This window comes from Lepidochelys kempii, chromosome 24, assembly GCF_965140285.1.
Source record: "Lepidochelys kempii isolate rLepKem1 chromosome 24, rLepKem1.hap1, whole genome shotgun sequence".
Lineage (NCBI taxonomy): Eukaryota > Metazoa > Chordata > Testudines > Cheloniidae > Lepidochelys > Lepidochelys kempii.
In genome coordinates, this window is record NC_136403.1 from 1843158 (window position 1) to 1866232 (window position 23075).

Here is a 23075-nt window from a genome sequence, read left to right on the forward strand (position 1 = left end):
TAGTAAAGCAGATCCTTGCTGAAAGTGCAAACACTAAGTTACATCACAGCATTAATGTGTGTGATAAGGTAGTTGGCAGTCTGAATGCCCTTGCATATTATAGTAGTTATCACAGCCAGACACACTGGGAGAATCAAGGAAAGCTGAAGAGAAGTCTCAGTCTCCTCCTTTGAATTGGTATACAGGCAGTCCCTGGATTTATGACAACTGGTTTCTGCCAATTGCACCGTAAGTCAAAACGTCATAACCACAACCCACTCCATTGCAGGACTGAGCGTCGTAAAGTCGAAACCTACTGTCATAAGTTGAATCAGGGTGTCAATTCAGAAATGGCACAAGTTCTGTTTGTCTTGTAAGTCGAACGTCGAGGACATCCTGTACAAGTTAGCTGGAAGCCCTAGATAAGCAATAGCATGCATAACAAAGGTTTGCAGGCAGTGAGGACCAGGCACTTCCCCACCCTCCAATCTATACCAGGAGAACTGGGGATTTAATGAAATTGCAGCTACAATGGATTGCCAGCCAGTGGAGAGAAAGCTCTGTTAGGAATGTATTCTAACCTAGAATGTTTTCTAAGCATAGTTGTGATGTTCCATTCAGGAGAGGATGATAGTTTATTGTCTTCTCATACCCACTAGAAAAGTTATTAATTCCACACAGTTTACGATCAACGATTAATGCTTGAGAATACTGTTCTTACAACTTACCGCACCTAAAAAAATCCACAAAGTCCACATATTGTTTTTATAATTGTTTCTCCTTTGTCACAACGAACAAGAAATACAAGATTCCATTGAAACTGGAACAGTTCACAGGATGGTTGAACTTAAATCTTCCGGGGTGGGGGGAGGGGAGAGAGAAGCAAACCCCTTCTCAACTTCTAAAGCCAACCTAGGTTAAATGCGCCACAGACGTCACCAAAGTTGGTCTGGATTGAAAATTCAGTTTTGGTTACACTGAAAGGTAACAGCACTTGTTGATAAAACCAATTTTGGACCCACTATTTTGGAGAGACTATTCTACCCATGATTTTCTTTCACAGACGTCATTAATGTGCTTGTTTCAAGATCCTGAAAACAAAAGCTCGTTCTTTTTCTAGATTTTGGTACACAGAAGCCATTAGTGCCATCCCTTCAAACATGATACAAATGAAATTCAAATTTTATCAGAAAAACAGCCTTTAACCTAGAATATCCTCTCTGTACTACTGTTAGAATGCTAGCAACCAGTGGGGATGAACTTTTGGTACAAAATAAAAGATTGACATGTCTACAATAGAGAAGCACTATCTTCCTTAACCTGAATTTGATTGATTAGGCAGGCAGTCCTGGAGGGAGATGTTTTGCTATGTTTACTTCAAATGAGGTTATTGCAACAATAAAACTGCAAACGTAGATATTTACCCTTTAGCTACACTATGGGATCAACTCCTATCCTGAAACAAACCATTAAGAGTAATAGGCACATATAACCATGTGATCCCATAGCTTGTATTCAGCACCAACGAGCACTTCGCCTAAAGCAGCACAGATTGTGGCATACATGCAACTTTTCCCCTTCATAAGCCCAAAGGAACGTAGTGTGCCATCGCAGCTGGGCTGGCGTGCCGAGCACACACCAGCACTGATGTCAGGGGCTGTATCTGCAGCTCGTCTGTCACATTCATGTTCAGAGTAGTTAGGAAAAATTATAAAAAAACAATCCAAAAAAGGTTTCATACAACATATAGTATCAAAATGTAAGAGGAACACACTAAAATCTGATCTCTTGGTAGAACAGGGCCGCCCCTGTTCCTGCAGGTCCTTCCAGCATGAATCAGGTTTTGCCATTTTTAGCTTATGGGCATTGACATACACATTAACTTCAATGAGAGTCTATCAGAAGGACCATCAGTCATTAGTTTCTGGATCTGTCTGAGCCATGTAAGCATCCAGCTCAGCATCGAGGTGTCCTTTTGTTTTAGACATGTAAGCATCTAATTGGTTGTCCAGTTGTTCCTTGGTCAATGCAGGACGTGCAGACCCTCTTCCTCGTCCTCTGCCTCTGCCACGACCACCAAAGCCCCCTCTTCCCCGGCCTGCCATGCCACGACCTTACAGTGAAACGAGATTACAGTTATGTACTACACTGAAATGCACCACCAGACTCAGACAGAGAGAGCAACAAACATATTAAGGATCTGATCTTATCCCACTAGTAAGAGTTTAGCTACAGCAGCCTGTGTGCCCTCAACTCAGCCACCCCATACTACCTAGGAAAGGCAACACAGTTGGGTGGGCAGGCCCCTGAAGCAGCCACTCAGGTCCATAACAATGCTCAGTGTAGAGACCACCGAGTGACACATTGTGCTCTACGTGGTACGTAGGAGAGCCACATGCAAGGTGGAGACAGGCTGGAGGCCAACGGTGCCGCTTCTGCTACTGACCAGATCAGCCCCTCGGTGAAGTCACTCCCCTGGTTGTCTCTCTTCTTGTGCATCAAGTGTCTGTTCAAATCTCTGGAGAACTGTCTCCCCCAAGTATCTCTGCTCTCAGTTCACCCTGCAACCTCAGCTGCTCATTATACTCTTCCATATCCTAATACCTCCCACGCTACCCCCACCCCTGGGCATGGGATATTTTCTTTCCTCCAGTGTGACAAGCACCCTCTTTTCCCCCTTTAAACCTATTTTCATGGGTCTCCTTCTCATAGAGCCTCTCATGTCTCTCTGAGCTATCAGCAAGTTTATCTAAATCACACTGAACTCTTGGGAGGGGAGACCTTTCTTTAAACCCGTTTTGTAAGGCACCACATATGTTTACTGCACTCTAAATACATGTCTACTTTACGTAGTATGAGAACTAATGACTTCCTACTTGTGGGCAAGTTACAAACTATTTGTCACGTTTAAAGGGGAAAACTTCCTGTTTAATAAGTATAAATAATCTAGTGTTGACACAACCCGGCTACTGCAACATCAGTAATCTAGAATTACTGAGCAAGACTTAACCAAGAATGTTTTTGCAGCTGAGCCTAAGACGACCCAACAGTTGGTGGGGACTATTTTTTGTATACCTGTTACATATCAAAGCACTAATGAGCCCGAGTCATCCAGGAGACAGTGGCAGCCCATACAGTGTAGGTACTTTGTTTACTGTCTACTTTTAAAAGTAGTGAAGACTCCACTGACTGAGATGGCTTTTGAAGTCGCAGTCTTGTATTGGGCTGTGCATGCCCATCAGCATCAAAGGCAGGGTCCATAAGGTAGCCTTATGGTACACTTTACATTGCTTGGTACCATTTTAGCCTGGCATTAATCCCTAACATACATTAGTGCCTTGATGCATTAGACAGTTACTAGCCAAGTATAATTAGCGTTTATTCCCCACCACCCTCCTACCAAGCTTTAGAAAAAGCAGCAATGCCATTAACAATTAGGAATAAGCTTGCTCTAGATCTATCCCACCAAATTTATATTCGGTGTCAATCTAGTTCTGACGGACCTGTTTTGGCAGTCCACTATGACTGAATTAATGTCATTTTACCAGGAAGACTAGGAAATAATGTTTAATCTCCAATATTAATTCACAAAAGCAAGGAAGTTGTAGGTTCTTACCTGCCATTTGCCACAGCATCTAGGAACACAGGTGCTGCAAAGAAATCAATGGGCCTTTTGCTAAAATAAAAAGCCACAGAATGTGGCTCAGTGAGCTCTGGTTGCTGTGATGTCCCATTTGAGAATTCCCTGGTTTGGGCATTAATGATTCCACTAGGTCAGTTGCGATTGCAACCTACATTTGTTCTAGTGCCAATCCCATTTGGGGACTGTCGTAATTTAATACTTTGCACTATGAAAAGAACCGAGTATCTAAGAAACAGATTCCCTTTCAAACTCCCAATGAACTAATAAAACCAGGGCCTGAAAAAACGCCACTTAAGCAGCAAGTAGAAAGCTTCCCTGTAAAGGTTGGAGGGCTAATCCCCCTGTTTCTGCATAACTTAGACTTTTGTTTAAGGAATGTGTTTCTAGCACCATATGGTTGTGAAGGTTACAGTTCATTCCCACCTGGAAAGTTAAACAATGCAGAGTCAGATGTTCAGAAAGAGCCTTTGCCACTACTCAAAGCCTCACCTAGCAGGAGAGTGACACTGACAAGACTCTGGTCAGTTTCACCACCACTATCCAGAACCCTCTGGGAAGCAGGGACACCAACTAGGATCTTGCCTTTCAGCACAAATGCTGCTAAAACCAACAATTCAGAAAATGAAAATAGAATGTGTTTGTATCCAGTGTACAGCATATTATCAAACAAGTGTATCTTTATAGAGGAGATTCTACTTCGCAAGTGCTTATATACATTATATTTTAACCAAGAAGGTGAAAGTTAAAGGCTGCTTTAGGTTCTTCTCTAAATAATGCCCTCATGCCTTCCCAAATGTCAGCACACTAACCTCTGCCACCAATTCCTCCACGACCCATGGCTCCTCTGCCTAGACCACCTCTCCCAGGTCCACCACGACCTCTAACGCCACCTCTTCTCAGGCCCATCCTAGGGGATATACCACGTCCTCCACGAAGTAAACTCTGACCTTTAATAGGGTGAGGAAAAAAAGTCAAGCAGGTAATCAAAACAAGAAGCTAGCTGTCAAACTTAGCAAGAAGTCACTGAATATCCACCCCCGAGGATATTTTATTTCCCATATTAACAATATACTCACCTCTGAGGGGAATGCCTCCTCTCAGCAACGCCCTCGCTCCACGTCCACCACGCATGGCTCCTCGTGGCAAACCTCTCTGACCCATAGGTAGCCCTCGTCCTCCAACAGCTCCACGAGCCAGGGGTCCTGCTGGCCGGCCTAATCGTGCCTGGATGTTACTTTTACCCAGGCGCTGCTTTAAGCTCTTCTGGAATGAAAGTTTTTTTTAAAAACAGGAAAGTCATGTAGCTATCAGGGACTTATCATGCAACTGGCATAGACGGAAGCAGATACCTCCACCAGAAAAAGAGGGAGCAGAATCTATACAGGGCCCAAGATCCACTGCAAAGTATTTAGGTCTCAAGAAAGATCTTGTCTAGAGAGGGACAGTCTGTCAAGTGTAAGCCCAGCTAGGAAGTGAAATAGACATCTAATCCCCAAGGTGGGCTGCAGCTTTCTATTTGAGAAAGGTGCTCAGGCACTAGTGATGAGCCTGATGCAAACTCCTAGAGAAAAAGTTAGATAGTCTACAACCAGGAGACCTTTGCACTCACCCTCTGATAATTATATGCCTAAAGTTTCAGATCCAGTGATCTCACTGGAAAAATCTTATGTCTAGATTTCCCCAGACATCCACAGAGACTAAACCCTTCCATATTTGTCTTTATAAGCTAGAACAAACAGGAATATTCACCCTCTCCAAAACAACTGCATTAAGCTTCAATCTAAAAACCACAAGAGCCAAGAGTTAAGACCAGGATTGTTTTCTCCTCTCAAATGACCAATAACTCAGTTCAAGGCAGTTAAGGAAACACTTAGACCCAGTTTATACCACACAGCCCAATATATTTCAGCCTTAATTTGGGGATTTGTTTGCATTAGACACAAAGAACCAAATGTATGGTATAACAAATTTTAAAGCTGCTTTGGCCCAACTTCTCTGGAGAGTGGCCAGAGTCTAGAATGATGTTACATACCAGCTGTCTTTGAGTACAATCATAAGATTTCAGGCATTTCACAGTTTTAGATGAACCACAACAGGTCTACAACACCAAACCCTTTACCCTGCACAGCCAAACCTGCCCCTTGTACTGTCTGCATTGGAATAGGACACTGAAGCACAATGGTTCGCACTTGGTGAAACACAGGAAGGGATGGTCATGCATTAGGGGAAATGGTGCTGTCCTGAGCGAAGCAGCGTGGGTGCTGAGTTTGAAAGTTCATAGCTGTGACTGCATGGCCTCCCTAATTGCGCACAAGACCCTAATATTCTGCACAAGATGCTCCTCCAGAGGAACAGTCCCACTTCCCCTACATACCAGTGAACAGACCTTCCAAAGTCAATTGGTGATGACTGCTGAAGAGCACCCTAACACTACTAAACTACACTAGAGTCTCCACGTTTTCCCAGAGGAACACATTGTAGCTGTCATCCAAAAAGCTACCCATATAGGCTACCAGTCCTAGCATGCAATGTTCCACTTGATCTGCTGGATGAACCTCCACACTAGATTTACTTATATACATTTCCATAATGCTCCTCCATGCAGCCCAAGTTCCTCAACACAAGAGAGGGCATTAGAGGCATGCTGTGCTCTAGGACTCTACAGGTGGCTTTGGACCACCGTAACCTATGCTGACTGAGAAGGAGCTGTGCCCCAACTTCTTTTCCATCAGAAGTTCCAACCTGAACCTCAAACTCAACATACATTTTGTTCTTAAACAGCTCAGCAAGATCCATAACAGTGTTTAATCCTAAAATATAGCGTGTGGGTACATGTGTGTAAATGGTTCCAATGAAAAAGTGAAACAGGTGCCAGTGAAGTAAAGCGAAACAGGTGCCAGTGAAGTAAAGCGAGAGGGTCTGTATTTTCCTCACAGACTCAGCCACTCACTGACTCAGCAAACAAAGGGGACAGTGTACTTTATAAAATGAGACTGGCCTATCCTTTTATATCACTAGTGAAGCTCTTATGAAATTATACTAAAAACCCTTTCTATGGAAATCATGAATTATTCACATATAGCTTTTGTTTAGAAGCTCCAGACAGAAAGTTTCTCTTACTAGTACCGGGTTCTGATTTTAGGGACAGTAGGCTCCTGGCCTCTGAGTGCAATGCAGTTACATTCCTTTCATGAAAGAACAAACACCAAACTCCAGCACAAGATAAAGATTGCAGTTATGTGACAAAGCCACTCAAATAGGAACGTTCCACAGTTCTCTCCTAGAGTGCCCAAAGGTGTCTGGGATTATATTTAATGACTACTGTATTCGAGTCATGCAGAACTGCTATTTAAAGCTAGCACAAAGCAGTGTAGCAGGACCCTCCAGACCCATGCTTTAATTATTTCCATGCATCGTATGTATACAAATTTCAAGAGAATCTCTTCAAGTCTTTCTCTGCTCTAACAGACGGTTATACAACACGGTACATTCTTTACAGTTCAAGATACTCTGATAAGAAGCACTTCGGCACCAGTAACATTGCTAATTGCCTCTTGGGCACCATACTCTAATCACTATCTTAACAAGTTTCAGAGGAACAGCCGTGTTAGTCTGTATTCGCAAAAAGAAAAGGAGTACTTGTGGCACCTTAGAGACTAACCAATTTATTTGAGCATGAGCTTTCGTGAGCTACAGCTCACTTCATCAGATGTTTACCGTGGAAACTGCAGCAGACTTTATATACACACAGAAATCATGAAACAATACCTCCTCCCACCCCACTGTCCTGCTGGTAATAGCTTATCTAAAGTGATCAACAGGTGGGCCATTTCCAGCACAAATCCAGGTTTTCTCACCCTCCACCCCCCCACACAAATGCACTCTCCTGCTGGTGCTAGCCCATCCAAAGTGACAACGGCTCACATCCAGCAGACCCCATTCACTGAGCACAAAGCAATGCACAGACACTGTTTTTAAATGTGATGTACAACTCAATATGAATACACCTTTCTCAGATCTGCTGTTCCACACTGGACATTCAAATGGAAGCCAACTTTTGGGCTGTTCAATAGCATATGGCTCTGGTCAGTCTATGTGGATAACCGGAACAGTAAGATTCTTATTACCTTAGCAAGAATTTATGAGAAACCAAGAACTCAGTTTTAATTCGTGTAGTTCTTGTTCAGACAACTGCTGGCAATAGCATAAAACAAGAAAAAAAACAACAGGCACAACGCCCCCTCAAAAAACAAAAAAAACACGAACAGGGAACAAGAGCTAGCATGTTGCAACACAACAGCAGCTAGATTAAGGCATTAAGAATTCAGCAGATCCAGAAAACTGGAATCAGACCATTTATGTGGGGGAGAGGGAAAAAGCTGTGAAATTTCAGGTTGTTCTCTCTTCTGGAAAAACAGCAAAGGAGGAGATTTAAACAAACAACCAACAGAAGACACGACTGACTAACTGAACTAAGCAGTATTAACAGGCTATAAATATAAAGCATTGCTTATCTGCAGTGACAATCTGAAATTCTCTTGAAGTCCCTCCAAACATTCTCAGCTCTTACTTTCAAGTGACATCTTGAAAAATTCTCATATCCTGAAAAGCCACCAGCTGCTGACAGGCATCACCAACTGTCTGCAGTGGAATAAGACACTTTCTCTCACCTGCTTAAGCTTCAAGGCAGCCTGAACAGAAGGTCTATTCTCCATCTGCTGGGCCAGTCTTCTGTTTCTGGCACTGGCCAGTTGCTGCTGCTGCTGCATGGTAGCCCGAATATTCACTGGCATCGGCTGTTTGTTCTTCAGCATATTAGTAAAGCTTCAAGGTCGAACAAAACGGGTGTTTAAATAAAGTTTTATTACAAACATTTATGGCATTTCATGGCTCTCAAGACTGGAGCTCCAGATCCCATGAACTTTATGTAAAAAGTGGTACACTTAGATCATGTCATATGCGAGTTATGTATTCCTCGTTTTCCACAAACGTGCTAGAATAGGAAATGCAGATTTCGATAAGTGCAACATATTAATTCAAAAGTGATAAAGTTTTAAGTTATTGCTTTTAAAGGTGGAAGAAGTTATGAAAAACAAGCAACAAGCAGAAATGGCCATGAGAGACAGGAGAAGACATTACAAAGAAACACGAAAGCAAACTGAAATCTGACTGTAAAAGCCAAGACAGATAGTTTAGGGGGGAAAACTGTTTAATAGTTTGAGGGCAGTAAGCATATTTATGAGACTTGTGTCACTCTGACAACAGAAAATCAAGGGTCTGGCATAATACTTATAAGGAGGACTGTTCTATCACCAAAAGAGGTGCACCATATGAGTGCATTCGTTTAGCCTACAATTTCTTTGGCATTTGGGAATTTCTTTGGTGTATTAGGGATTTTTCTGCCTTTAAAAATTATGTGGCATGAACATACCACCAGGAATGTAAGCTTCCTCACCAGTAATCAGTTTCTGCAGTATCCTAATAGCTACATATGACAGTGAAATTAAGCATCACGAAGTGCTCAATGCAGTCTGGCTGGAACTAACAAAATTAAAAGGCAGGTAACTCTCCTGTACCGTACCTAACTATCTGCCTGCCTGCCCAGCCATGAACCGCAAGCATTGGCTAAGATTACTGCTCACTGCAGCGCACACTGGAATAGGGACTGCATATAAATGGCTTAATTTCTCCTTGGCTTAATGATATTAACATTTAATCTGAGAGTGAGTTAGTGAGAAAGTGAAATATGATCAGAAGCTTCACTGTTAGTTCATCAATAAAGATTTGCAAAAGCTTAATGGCATGACAGAGCAGAAGGCTCTTTAAGAGAGGAAAAAAAGAGCAGTGCCAAGAAAGGAAAGCGATGGAGATGAAGCAAAGCATTTGTCTCTTACAAGGCCCAAGAACATTGTTATAGAGCCTTTGGGCTGGTTTGGTGGCCTGCCGCGTGCCTCTTACAGGCCAGACCACATGCGTGTGTCTACCTTGGACAAAGCAGCAAGCCTTCTGCAGCTTCGGTAACATGCTACCATGCTGCAGTGTCAACTATATAAAATGTAAAAACGTGGAAGAAAAAGGGAGGGTGCGAGGTTTCTCTCTTTTTTTTATAAGACATCCCACCACATTTACGTCTCATAGAGTTTAATATTAACAGCTACTGACAAAATCCTCCAGAATAATTGCCCTTTTAACCTTGTGTACCACATTTGTTGCGGCTTAAGACAGAGGTGCATAGCCACCTGCCTTTTTTTAGTTAGGTTAAAACAGGGCAGAAACCACGTTGGTTTTGGACACTGGACACAGTGATAATTAAGTAAAAATTTCTTATGAGCTGAAGTTGCTGTTGACTTCCTCACCGCTCGTTCAGAGACATCTTGGTGGTGCTCTTTAGCACAACCTTCGGCGCTGACTGTGCAGCCATCTTCAGATCACGATCGTCTGAAATTAACAATAGACAGATTTAGTAAGAAGAACTGGGCCCATGAAATTATTTGGTTAGATTTTCCAGGCCAAACTTGTGTGTGTGGAAACAGCCAAGAAACACGTAAATCAGTGATGTGATTGCGCTAGCAGGACATTTCATGGCATCGCGAAATGTCCTAAAAGGTAAGTTTCAATAAACTAGTGAGTTAAGCAATCTCATCTCTCAACTGTGTGTCAGACTAACGCCACAGAAACATTAAACTCCACTTTCAGTGAAGATCTCACCTATGTATGCCATTAACAGCCTGGTGAAGCTCTTATCATTTCTAACTGGCTGGTTTCAATGAGGTTATAAGCTCATTGCATCCGATGAAGTGAAATGGGTTAGTCTCTAAGGTGCCACAAGTCCTCCTTTTCTTTTTGCGAATACAGACTAACACGGCTGTTACTCTGAAATGAGGTTATGATTTTCTAAGCAGGAGAGCAGTAGGAACTAATCTTTCTGATTCTGGATTCAGTTTCTGACACACTAGGCATTAAGGCTCTGGATGCAATAGTTCCTCTATCCAAGTGGGAACTGAGGCATCAGTTGTCAGACTCAGGCCAATTATGCCAATGCTCCTCTCTCTGCAAGCAGCCCCTGCACGAGGCTGATGGCCCAGAGAAGGAGGCTATGCCCCACAACTGCAGACCAAACACATTATAACCTCATTCAGCGTTTCTGCTTTTTATAGGAGCAGTCCTGGGCCCCTTTCCACCCTGCATCCGAATTACACGAGCCGTCAGAAACACGGCTTATTTCCACAGCCTGTCTGGCCAGGGCTTTTTCTCGGAGAGCAGCGGGGCAGTTACTTCCATCTGGGATTGATTGGGATGCGCTCAGACACCGAGGTCCCCACACAGGCAGTTCACAAAGAGCCCAACATGGGTCCCAACCGGAAAACCCCCCTCCCAGGGCTCAGGGGAGCCCCAAAGCTGGCATCTCACCCCCCCCCCCCCGCCCGTGCTGTCTGAACCATCGCCCGCGCAGGGCCCAAAGCCCGGGGAAGGTTGTGGCCCCCAAGGGAGGTGTGACTGTGGGCCCGCCCTTCGGCTCCGCGCCTGGGCTGGATTCCCAGCCACAGCCCCCAGGCTGGAAGCCCAGCCCGAGCCGCGGAGCCCCCCCGCAGGGCACCACCGGGGCAGGGAGGCCTGGCCTAGGCCAGCCCCGGTTCTCAGCCCCACGCCTGGCTCGCAGGGCGGGAAGGCCGCTGGCCCCGAGCGTGGGGGGCGGGAGTGGTTGGGGGGGGGTCTGCTGGGCTGGTCACCCCGGGCTCTCAGACCAGGGGCGAGGCACGGCAGGGGCCCCAGCCGGAGCCGCGACGCTGGGCCGTGCCGGGCCCCACACGGTGATCACAGCCCCCGGCTGCCCGGCCCCCGCCCCTCAGCCCAGCCCAGCCCCCCCTGCCCGCCGCGGCCCCTCTGTCACCGAAGCAGACGGTCGCCAGGACTCCGGGCGGGGCTGCGGGGCGGGGGTGGGGCTGGCTCCGTGGGGCTCCGTCCCCTCCGCCCGCTCCCGCCGCACTCGCTCTCGAGCGCCGAAAACAAAATGGCCGCCGCTTCCTTCCCTACTCCCCCCGCGCGCCGAGCCGGGGAAAATGGCCACCGGCCGCCGCGTTTTGCGCAGCCGCGAGAACGCGCCCACGTGACCCCGCTCGCCCCTGGCGCGGCCGTGTACCCCGTGATCGCTCCCGCTCTTTCCCGCCCCCGGGGAGGGGGCTGCGCCACGTGACCACTCCCTTTTCGGGAGGGGCCGTTGGGAGGGCGGGGCTTGGGGCAGTGGGCGGGGCCTCGTGGGCGGAGCCTTGGATCTGAGGGGGGGGCCTGAGGGCCCCAGGAGGGGGGGGCAGGGTGGGATATAGGGGGCACTTGGGGCAGAGGGCAGGGCCCCAGTGCAGCTGGGGGGGTACCCTGGGCTGGAAGGGGGGGTCAGGGATTGTGGGCCCCGAGGCGGGTGTGGGGCCTGGGCTGGGTGGGGGGAGCCCAGCTGTGGGAGCCGTGGGGTGTGGCCCCTCTGGAAGCAGCTGGGTAGGGGGGTCCCCCTGCTCTGGCCGGGGTCACCTGGCCGCAGCAGTTGCCCTGCAGGGTGGGCAGCGGGCTGCGAGAAATGCCTCTGCAGCCGGCTCAGTGGCAGGTCTGGCCATGCCCCCGCAGCCGTTCCAGGGTTGGGGGCCGGGTTAGGATCTCGCTCTAGGGCCATGTTCAGACCCAACCCCAGGTGAGAGCGACCATCAGCAGAGGCCTCAGGGACTGAACTCCCCCTCGGGCTCCCAGAAGGGGATCCCCCAGGGCTGGGTAATTAGCACGCTGAGTGGATGAAGCCTGCACTTCCTGTGTGTTATCTATCAGACGGATGATTGTGGCCCTTCACCCTACCCGGCTCAGGGGTTGGAAGTCCTTGGCCCAAGCACTGCCCGCTCGTGACACCAAAATAAGTCCAGCTGATTGTACAGATCTGTCTAATGTGAAATTCCTCCAGCCTACTCAGCTCAGCAGCAAACCAGCTAGCAGCATTGACACAAACCCCTCATTGTGCTTCTGTGTCAACTGGACAGCTGACCTCTCTCAGAGCTACTGGCTTAGGCTGTCTGCAAACGCAGGCACAGGTCGATGCATCAGTTACACTCCGTTCACGGTTTGCAGGTTTTCTCCAAAACAACGTGGGTTTATTTAAAATGAAGGCTTTGAATGTGGTGCATGAGATGCCAATCATCAGGAAACAGTCTGAACTTGCAAAGGCACCAGCCCATTTACCATTCTGGGCCTGCCAAGGGGGTGGAACTGGCAACAAAATGGTAACAACTACGAAAAAGAAAATAAGGCTTACTCACATGGATGTTGATCCTCATTGAATTACTCCACATGTGCACCAGCACTGCAGTGGGCAGACGTCAGTGCTCCGGCGCTCTGTTCCTTCAGCTGCAGTGGCCACATCGGTTTCTGATCAAGATTTGTGCACTCCTGGGAGAATGCACCCTCTCCTGTGCTTGTGGCTTTGTATTTGCGGAAGTGAGCGGCTGTGGTGAAGAATGTCATCTGTGTTACACACACAGCATTAGCGCCAACCTCAAGCTTGGATTAAAAATGCGGAGATTTTAAAACAGAATCAGTGTGAGATTCTTTCTATTTCTCTGCTGGTTCTGGAGCCTTTAGGGTTGCATTGATTCCCATTCTCCAGCTTTTTTCCACAACCCCGAGGATTTTTGTCTGTAAACGAAAGCTGAGAGCATCCTGCCATCTCCTAACTCCGGGAGCCGGGACTTTAAGAAAAACACCAAATATCAGGAGGCTCATGATAAAATCACCCTACTTGGCAACACGGCCTTGGGCATCATGGTTAATATCGCTTGCACTATGGAAAAACAATTTAAAAAGAAGTTTTAAACAAGCCCTTGAATGGATCATCGCGTTCTTTCCTGCTTAGTGGGCCTGATTCTTCAGCTTCGTAACTCCAGTGCCTGCAGTGGGTTTACTCCTAGCTTACTCCTAGCTTATCCCAGCAGGATAGTGAGTTTGTGTGTGTGGTTTTTGGGAGGGGGGTGAGTGGGTGAGAGAACCTGGAATTGTGCAGGAAATGGCCCAACTTTATTATCATGCACATTGTGTAAAGAGTTGTCACTTTGGATGGGCTATCACCAGCAGGAGAGTGAATTTGTGTGGGGGGGTGGAGGGTGAGAAAACCTGGATTTGTGCTGGAAATGGCCCACCTGATGATCACTTTAGATAAGCTATTACCAGCAGGACAGTGGGGTGGGAGGAGGTATTTTTTCATATTCTCTGTGTATAAATAAAGTCTGCTGCAGTTTCCACGGCATGCATCCGATGAAGTGAGCTGTAGCTCACGAAAGCTCATGCTCAAATAAATTGGTTAGTCTCTAAGGTGCCACAAGTACTCCTTTTCTTTTTGCGAATACAGACTGACACGGCTGTTACTCTGAATCCTAGCTTACATTGTTGTCAGAGGACTATCACATCCCACCGAGTACATGTGTTCCCTTAAAATGGGGTGGGTTTGTCTCTGGGGCTGTGATGGATCAGTTTATTATCTGCTGCTAGGAGTTCAATGCCGTTTTCTGCATCACAGGCTTCGAGCTTCTCTTTTGCAAAGGCTGGGAAGGGAAGATGAGAACCTGCTGCCAAGAACGGGGGGTGCCAGAGCTCAGCATCAGATTCTTTGGGCTCACAGGTTCAAATCCCACCCGATTCTCTCCAGTCCTTTTGCTTTCTGCTCGCAGACACATCAATCTCTGTGCAGTTTGGTTGCCTCTGACGAGCTTGTCAATGCTGAGCTCCTGTCAGCTTTGCACAGACATTAATGATGCCAGGGCATTTTTCCTAAAGATTCCTGCCCCCCGCCTTATTCTTGTGTAGACTCTCCCCCTCTGTTCCTGACTGTTGTGCCCAGATGATCACCCTGCACCCCAGAGGTGGTTGCAGTTCAGCAGCACCGGTATCTAGTTTGCAAAGTGCTTTGGCACCGTCCCAGAGAAGTGTCAAATCCACAGAACGGGTGGGCGGCTTTGGAGCTGTCCGTCCATCATGCTCAGTGTCAGCCCTGCTAGGCCCACAAGGTGGCACTCCCTGCACTGTGTGCCACGCAGCGGAACAGCGGGTACCAGTCAGAGGAGGCTGTTTACTGGGCTCCTGGCCGCACCCGGCCCTTGGGAAAGGAGCTAAGAACGGGTTCTTCCCCCTGGGAAATGGGTGCAGCACTGTGTTTGTGAATTTCCTACCACCCCAGCAGGAGGCTGTCCAGTCACCCACGCTTCTCCTGCCCCCTTTCCCAGCCATCCCCCTTGTGTCCCCATTTCCCTCCCAAGAGGCTCCCGCCTCCCTTTCCTGCAGAGACCGGCCTGCTTCGGGCGGGGGTCCCGCCTGGTGCCACATGGTGCCGGCCATGTGGTGCCAGCTACGAATGGGCATGAACGTGGGAAGAGAAAGGGCCAAACTTGCCTCTGCAGTGATCCCGGCTGAGGCACTTGGGTTACACCAGAGCTTAGGGCCTGTGCTCCCAGCACTGAGGCAGGGGCAGGTGAAGGAACAAGGCCTGGGGAGGGGGATGGTTGCTTGGCTTATGGGTCAGAGGAGGAGGGTCTGAGAGGCCCGGTGCAGAGAGCAGTGGGGAGGGGTGTGGAGAGTGCGGCGGGGTGTGTGTGTGTGGTCTCACTGGTGGCTGGGGTGACCGGAGGGGCGACTCTCCTTCACCTGGCACTGTCCTGGAAATGGATGGCTCATGCCCTGCAGGGAATCCCGAGGCTGAGGGCCCTGAGCCCAGCCCCACGGGCCAGGGCATGGCCTCCACCCTTTTCTAACACCAGGGATAATGTCGACCTTGGGACCAGGAGTTCCCCCCCACCCCCACTGCAGCAGTGTCCCCCTCACCACAAAACTCCCCCTGCCCCACTGCAGCAGTGTTCCCCTCCCCATGCTGCTCAGCATCACTCCCAGGCTCAGAGGAAGGGGCAGGACACTGGGGCGGGTTTGGTGCCTTTAATGAGTAGCTCTGTCTAGCTGGTTAGAGGGGATGCCGGCGGCTGGCTCAAAACGGGGGTGGAGTGTGGGGTGTGGCTCTAGGGGACTCCAGGAGGTGCGGGCTCCCCGCTCAGGTGTCCTCCCAGAAGAAGGCGTTGCAGGCCACGGTGAGAGCGGCCACCAGCACCACGTACTCCTTGAAATCCACCTCCCCGTCACCGTTCTCATCCAGGTCCTGCATGATGCCATCCACGGTGCCCGCGTCCTTCTGGGTCTGCAGCAGAAACACCCCCAGGGCAGGCAGGGTTAGCACGTGGGGCTCAGGGAGGGGGGTTGCTCCTATGGGAGGGGAAAGGGGCCCAGGTGGCTGGGGGGATCCCCAGTGAGAGGCCCCTGTCCTGTGCTCAGGACAAGCCAGAGAGAAGGATTGGGAAGCTGGAGGCATGGGCTATCCGCCTGGCCCTGGATGGGAGAGGCCCTAGTTTGGGGGAGGAGAGGGCAGGGGTCAGCGGGGAGGGGAAGGCTTAGAGCTGCAGTGGGGGAGGAGAAGCAATTATGAGCCAGGGACTTTCGAGAGGAATGTTGGGAAACTTCATACCAGAGAGACCCGTCAGCCTGGGAGGGGCTGGGAGCCCAGCGCCTGGCATGTGGGAACCTTCTCCGGCCCATGCCCGGGGGAGCAACAGTCCTGTCCCGGGCCCTGGCATGGCTCTGCCGTCTCAAATCCCTGCTCGGCCCCTGGCGACCACCCACGAGAGGGGAGGCCAGCGCCCGCGGGGGAGTGATGGCCCAGGGGAGAGGCCATCATGTGGTCCCTGTGCTGGAATGGCAAGGGCACCCAGTGCCTGGGGCAGTCCCCTAGGCCTGCCTGCTCCCTCCCTCTCACTGCCAACCTCTAGGAAGCAGCCCAGCTCCTTCTGCAGCAGCTCCTTCAGCTCCTTCTTGCTCAGCTTGTGCTTGTCGCCCTCCTTGCCCGAGTAGTTGTGGAAGACGGCGATCAGCCCCTCCATGGCGCGCTCCAGCTCAGACGCCATCGTGCCGGCTCTGCAAGAAGCACCTCGAAGGGCTGAGGAGCCCAGGGTCTGGGTGGCACGGATGGGGGGCTGGGGAAGGGCTACCAAGGAGCAGGGGCCCAGCCCCTCCCTGCCAGCATGCCTGGAGGGACCCACGGGTGGGGAGAGCAGCCTGTGGGCCCCAGCCAGCCCCTGCTCTCTTCACGGAGGCTGCCAACGTGGGGGCCGAGTAGTGGCTGCAGTTCTGGGGACGGGCGCCCCTACCTGCCGGGAACCAAAGAGCCACGAGCCGGGACTGGGCCAGGAGACCCCGTGCCCCACACCGCGTGGGTGTCAGCCCCGTTCTCTTGCCACAGGGTTTGTTGTGGTGGAAAGGCCAACACGAGGTGCCGGGGAAGGAGGAACGGGGCCCGTGGGGGGCAGGGCAGGATCTGGCCATGCAGCCCGCCAGACCCCCAGGGAAACTTTTGGGGCAGCAGTGGCAGCTGCCCAGGTGGGGCCTTCCTGTCCAGGGGCCTTGTGGAGCTGAGGGGTCAGACGGCACCCGTGTCACAAACAGGTTCGGAGCCCCCTCCACTCCTGGCTGCCCCTGTCCCCACCTCCTGCACAAAGCAAGCTCTGACCCAGAGCTATTGGTCTCCACCTGCCTGGCTGTGTCCAGAGCTGGCAGACAGCTGCGGGCCCCACTTGCAAAGCCCTGACCCAACCAGAGCAAAGGGGGGCAGATCACAGCAGGGGTGACAGCTCCGTGGGGAATCACTGGCCGTAGCCCTTCACTCCTGTAGAGCCACCTGGCCTCGGGCTCACCTGGGCCGCACCTGAACAGCCGCCCGGCCCCAGGGCTCACCTGGACTCCCCCCTGTACAGCCACCTGCCTCTGGGCTCACCTGGGCTCCCCCCCTCCCCATACAGCCGTCCGGCCCCTGGGCTCACCTGAGCTCCCCTGCACAGCCGGCTGGCTCAGCGCTCTTGCAGAGTGAGCCTGAGTTGGCTGGTCAGTGACTTTAAATAAGAGCAAAGCCCCCCTCCCTCCAGGAGGATCTGATACCAGAGACTGGGCTGCCCGGCTGGTGATGCTGGTCCAGTGCTCCCCTGATTTAAAGGGACAGAGACAGCGGAGGGGCCCGCTTGTAGCAGGGGAGCTTTGTCCGTGTTAGGTGCTGCACAGCCGGTAACACGCGTGCGCACACCCACACACGCACATGGAGCGACGTGTGGCTCACGCCTCTCCCTGCATGGGCACACGTGCTCCGCCTCGTCTCAGCCCCTCCCAGAGGCGCCTACGCGGGGGCTCGAGTTTTCAGTCGGGCTCAGAAGACGACACACGCGTGCCTCGGAAGAGAAGACAATCCACGGGGGCACAAATCATTCAACATCTGACGCTGAAGGCGCACCCCCCTCCCGCCACCAGGGCCAACTAAGGGGCAAGGGGGGCTCCATGGGGCTAATCCGTGAGCAGCCCCTCAGCGGTCTGGGGCCATTTAACAGCTGTGAGGGGCGCAGGCAACTGCGTCGATCCCACTGACCCCATTCCTCAAAGCGGGGCCTCAACCCCAGGAGCCCTGCTGGCTCTGCAGGAACAGGCCTCTCTCCTCCACCATCGCCCTGGGATCGAAGTGGCAGCTGCCCAGATTCCCAGGCCCGAAGAGACCCTGCACTCTTGTCCAACCTCCTTGCAGCCCAGGCCGGAGGATTTCCCTGCCTTCGTTCCTGCTGGAACCAGAGCAGAGCCCCCAGGAAAACACCCCAAAGATGGCCACTGATGGAAAATCCCCCCGGCCCTTGGCAAATTCTCCCATTGGCTAATGGACCCTCAACGTTAATGAGCAGCACCAGATTTCCAGCCTGCATTTGTCTAGCTCGAACCCCCAGCTGTTGGGGCCAGCTCAACGGTTCTCCAGTACTGGGGAACCTGGACGGCAGCAGGCTGGGGTCTGCAGCAGACTGGGGTTGTGACGGTATTTGGGGTCATTACTGCAGCCAGCACATCAGTGTTACTCCAGTACCTTGGCTCGGCATTACTACTGTATTCGTGGGGTGATTGCGCCAAGCGGCCCAGTACTGTTACTCCGGTACTTTGTCTGAGTGTTACTCCAGTACCGTGGCTCGGCATTACTACAGTGTGGGGCCATTGCACCAGGCGGCCCAGCACTGTTACTCCGGTACTTTGTCCGAGTGTTACTCCAGTACCGTGGCTCGGCATTACTACAGTGTGGGGCCATTGCACCAGGCGGCCCAGCACTGTTACTCCGGTACTTTGTCCGAGTGTTACTCCAGTACCTTGGCTCGGCATTACTACTGTATTCGTGGGGTCACTGCGCCAGGCGGCCCAGCACTGTTACTCCGGTACTTTGTCCGAGTGTTACTCCAGAACCTTGGCTCAGCATTACTACTGTATTTGTGGGGCCACTGCGCCAGAGGGCCCAGCACTGTTACTCCAGTACTTTGTCCGAGTGTTACTCCAGTACCTTGGCTCGGCATTACTACTGTATTCGTGGGGTGATTGCGCCAGGCGGCCCAGCACTGTTACTCCGGTGCTTTGTCCGAGTGTTACTCCAGTACCTTGGCTCAGCATTACTACTGTATTTGTGGGGTCACTGCGCCAGGCGGCCCAGCACTGTTACTCCGGTACTTTGTCCGAGTGTTACTCCAGTACCGTGGCTTGGTGCAATGGAACACTCTGGTAGATTTTATCCTGAACCGGTGCCAGCCGCGGTGGCTCAGACGCCTGTAACCCATCCTGCTGCTTTCACGCTGCCCCCGGTGCTGATAAGGCCCCGGCTATCGGATGTCTCCTGGCGGCTCCTGCTGGACAATGGGAGCCAGCATGGCGCGGCGGGGGGGCCCTATCGGGTAACGGGCCCAAGCCCCCCTCGGCCTAGTGCTGCATGTCTATATAAAGGCCCCTTGTCAAATTAAAAAATCCCTGCTTGAAAGGTTGCTGCGGTAACAGCAGAGCCAGGAAACCAGATTCCTGGCCCGGCGCTCAGCTGCTAGAGTGGGCTCGGCGCAGCTCCTGTTACAGACACGGAGCCTGTGATAAATGCCGGCCGGGTGGGCACAAGGGTGTTGCCGGGGGAAGTGGTTGTCATGCTGCTCCGGCTCGGGGTGGCCCCCTGGTTGCCCTCAGACCCACCTATAGAGTGAGCCCCAAGCCCTAATACCCCGGGGGGCTGCCCCCATACCTGATCTCATGCTCAGAGGCAGGGTTGCTGGGAGCGGGGGCTCATACCCCAGGGGCCCTCATCCCTTGGGGAGCCAGTTCCACCCTCCTAGCCCAAAGCTCTGGAGGTCGAGAGCAGCAAGAGCAGGGGATCCCCCTCTCTCCCTTTGCTGCAAATACAGAGCCCAGGAGGGAGACCTGCTCTCCCCTGGCAGTCAGTGCTGACCCGGCTTGGTGCTAGGGGGCGCTGTGCGGCAGGGAGTGGGGTGGGGGGGGTCCCATAGGGGGCGCTGTGCGACAGGGAGTGGGGTGGGGGGGTCCCATAGGGGGCGCTGTGAGGCAGGGAGTGGGGTGGGGGGGTCCCATAGGGGGCGCTCTCCCCGGGCAGTCAGTGCTGACCCGGCTTGGCGCTAGGGGGCGCTGTGCGGCAGGGAGTGGGGTGGGGGGGGTCCCATGGGGGCGCTCTCCCCGGGCAGTCAGTGCTGACCCGGCGCGTGGCGCTGGGGGCGTGTGCGGCAGGAGATGCTGTTGTTTCCCATGAGACATTCACCGGAGGCCCTGAGCCCGTGGCTCTGTTGCACAAGAGCCCGGGTGGAAACCGGCTGGCTGGCCTGAATTCCAATGCAGACACTAATTTGGGAGCTCATCATATCCTGGCTCCCCACCTGCGGGCTCGGTCACACACGGCGTGCTTCCTCCCGGCCAGCACCGCCCCTGCGTTCCGCTGCAGAGGTGGCCGCATCTCGCAGCCGGCTGCAGCGCTTCTGTCTAATCTACTTGGCTCGCGGTCACGGCTCTTTAGACCCCGCTCAACCCCGTGGCACCACGGCACCCCCCGGCCTCCCTGTACAGTGCTCTGGGACCCCGCAGCACAAGCCAACGTCCAAACCTCCCGGCACCCCAGCGGTGCCTGAGAACGCCGCAGTGACAGCCAAGTCAGAGCTCGCGCCCTCCTGCCCCGTGAGGCTAGGCCGCTGCCACTGGAACAAAGGGAGAATCTCCTTTAGAATCTCCTCAGAGAGACTCTGACACACAGCTGAGCAGGGGAGGGCACGGGTGCACAGACCCGAGGCCCGGCTGGGCCGGGGGCAGAGCGGGGGCATGGCCCCTGCCTCACAAAGCTTCGGGTTGAAGCAGAGGAGCAAAGCAGCCCAAACGGGGACAATGTTTAGTTGCACCTTTTAAAAAACCAACAACCTGGCCCCGCCACGTACGTCATCGTCCCCGGCGGCCTCCCGCCTGTAGCTGTGAGGCACCAGCTCCGACGCCACGGGGACGGGCAGCTCCGGGAAACCTGAAGCAGGTTTCTGGGAGTAGGAGACGCCTGCTGTCTGTCTGGAGACTCCAGCCCCCTCTGCCTGGCGGGGTACATGTTAAAGTCCAGATCCCCATGGCAGGGGGGCAGGAGGGGCTGCTGGGCTGTGCCTGGGCTCTGGCTCTAACAGGAGATGGGACCGATATGTCCCCCACCTGACTCCCCCAGTTTCCGCCTCTGTTCCCCCTCCCCCAGACCCAATCTGGACTGACAGCCCCAGGAACCCCCCACCCTCCCTCTCCCTGCCCTGTCTGGGGTGCGGCATGGCCAGACGGGGCAGGAGCAGGCGGCTGGCATTTCGCTGGGCCACGCACGTTACCCAAAGGGGTCTAAAGACAAGTCCCCAGGCTGGGAGGTGCAGGATTGAGCCCACTCCCTGAGCCTGTGGCTGGGATCCTGCGCAGGGACTCCGGCTGGGGTGCTGCCCCCCATCTGGGTGTCCTGTACCATAGGGGTGAGGCACAGAGCAGATCCCCCCTCAGCGCCAGGCAGGATGGAGCCCCTCATTCCCCACACATCTGAGCTGGGAAGTCCCCTGGCCAGGGCAGCTGGGCCCTGCTGTGGGGCCAGACCGGCCTGGCTTCCCCCTCCCGCTGGGGCTGGGGCAGGGGGCAGGGGAGCAGTTTGCAGCCTGACACAGAGCTCATTCACTGGGCTGCTTTTCCACTTGCCCACTTGGCTGGTGCAGCTCCTGGTGTGGGCAGGGGCGGGGCGGCTGCGGGGGTGCGGGGGGAACCGCACCCTCCGGGCGGGAGGGAGGCAGCTGCAGCCATCCGAGCTGGGGGGCAGAGGGTATGGGGGGTATCCCCTGAGTCTGTGGCTTGAATGAAGTCAGCAAAACCCAAGCTCGGTCTCAGGCCCTTTGGAGACTGGCCCCGGGCAAAGGAGAGGGAGCGGAGGGGGGTGGGAACTGCCCCTGGGAATGCCCCCCCCCCAGAGACGAGGCCCCCTCAGTGCAGGGGGTGCTGGCTATGGCAGCCAGAGGGTACACTAGGGACTGGGGGTGGTCATACCCCAGGGCAGGGCCAGGGAGGGTGGGCAGCGGGGGGCGGGGGGTCATACTCCAGGGGCCGTTCTCCCTGGCAGACCCATTCCACCCTCCCAACCCAAAGCTCTGGGGCTCAAGGGGAACAAAAGCAGGGGGATCTCTCTTTCTCCCCATGCTGCAAGCACAGCCCCCTCGACCCTCCTCTCACCCCATTTGCAAGCGCCCCCTCCTGCCAGCCCTGCCCCCCGACTCATACCTGGCCCTGCCACCCACCAGCTCCCATTCCCCCCCGAAATGGGGCCATAGTCCTGCTCCCATCGGCGCCTGCAAGGGCTTTGCCACACATGGAAGCAGGAGCAGGAGTGCCCCGAACGCTTCGTGGGCCCTGCCCCACGCCAGCTCCGTGGGTCCCTGGCTCATGGACACACGGGGCAGCACCCCCAGCCCACGGAAATCATCAGCCCTCCAGCCCCACCAGCTAACACCACCGGCCTGCCTCCTCCAGTTCCCGTCAGTTAGCTGAGCCCCCCGCTTGCCCCCTAGTCCCCTCTGTGCTCACCCCCCATAAGTCCACTGGCTCCAGTCACCCCCTGGCGAGCGAGAGCAGGATTATGCCCCTGCCCGTCCTGCCACAAACCCCACGGGCCTGAGCGTCCCCCCCAGCCCGTTTGCCTGGGAGTCGTAGTTTGCCACTTACTAGTGGGTGGGAGCAGGCTGCTGCCGGAGTGACCCTGCCTGCGGCGTGCCCTAAGCCTGAATGCCGCGGGCCCCCGGCCCCCTTCCCACCGCCCTCGCGTCCCAGCCCATGTCCTAAGAAGGGGAACTGGCAGCTGGACAGAGCTGGGGGGGGGGATCTGGCTCAGCCTGCACCAACAGCTGCTTTCTCTGAGTGGCTGGCAGGCTCTGCTGCCCGCTGGCACCCCTGCGAGCCCGAGCCGTTCTGCTTCGTGATAGAAAACGCTCGCTCTGTGTCCCGCTCCCGGCCTGGCGCCCGGCTCCAATGCATGGCGCAGGGCTGGAGGCAGCCCAGGAGCTTGGAG

The 23075-nt window shown here is 53.3% G+C and overlaps 2 protein-coding genes across 6 annotated transcripts; both read right to left on the reverse strand.

The window, feature by feature from the left end:
• Window positions 1–730: 730 nt before the first annotated feature.
• CHTOP (chromatin target of PRMT1) lies at window positions 731–11664 on the reverse strand. Of its 4 annotated transcripts, none has more exons than XM_078850436.1 (7): window positions 11514–11664; window positions 9979–10060; window positions 8293–8446; window positions 4699–4885; window positions 4432–4569; window positions 3596–3629; window positions 731–2092 (listed from the first exon to the last, which is right to left on the reverse strand). In XM_078850436.1, exons 2-7 carry the CDS (start codon window positions 10041–10043, stop codon window positions 1960–1962), a joined length of 711 nt encoding a protein of 236 aa, XP_078706562.1. In that variant the 5' UTR covers window positions 10044–10060; window positions 11514–11664; the 3' UTR covers window positions 731–1959. The 4 variants fall into 4 exon arrangements, with proteins under 4 accessions (XP_078706562.1, XP_078706561.1, XP_078706560.1 ...); XM_078850437.1 differs by having other exon boundaries at window positions 2014–2092; window positions 3596–3655; XM_078850435.1 differs by lacking the exon at window positions 3596–3629 and having other exon boundaries at window positions 4699–4882.
• A 3896-nt stretch (window positions 11665–15560) lies between these two features.
• Window positions 15561–22819, reverse strand: S100A1 (S100 calcium binding protein A1). 2 transcript variants are annotated; one of them, XM_078850431.1, is made up of 3 exons: window positions 22733–22819; window positions 16450–16600; window positions 15561–15830 (listed from the first exon to the last, which is right to left on the reverse strand). In XM_078850431.1, the coding sequence occupies exons 2-3, from the start codon at window positions 16588–16590 to the stop codon at window positions 15687–15689; spliced, it is 285 nt and encodes a 94-aa protein (XP_078706557.1). In that variant the 5' UTR covers window positions 16591–16600; window positions 22733–22819; the 3' UTR covers window positions 15561–15686. The 2 variants fall into 2 exon arrangements, with proteins under 2 accessions (XP_078706557.1, XP_078706558.1); XM_078850432.1 differs by lacking the exon at window positions 22733–22819 and adding an exon at window positions 17503–17534.
• Window positions 22820–23075: the final 256 nt, after the last annotated feature.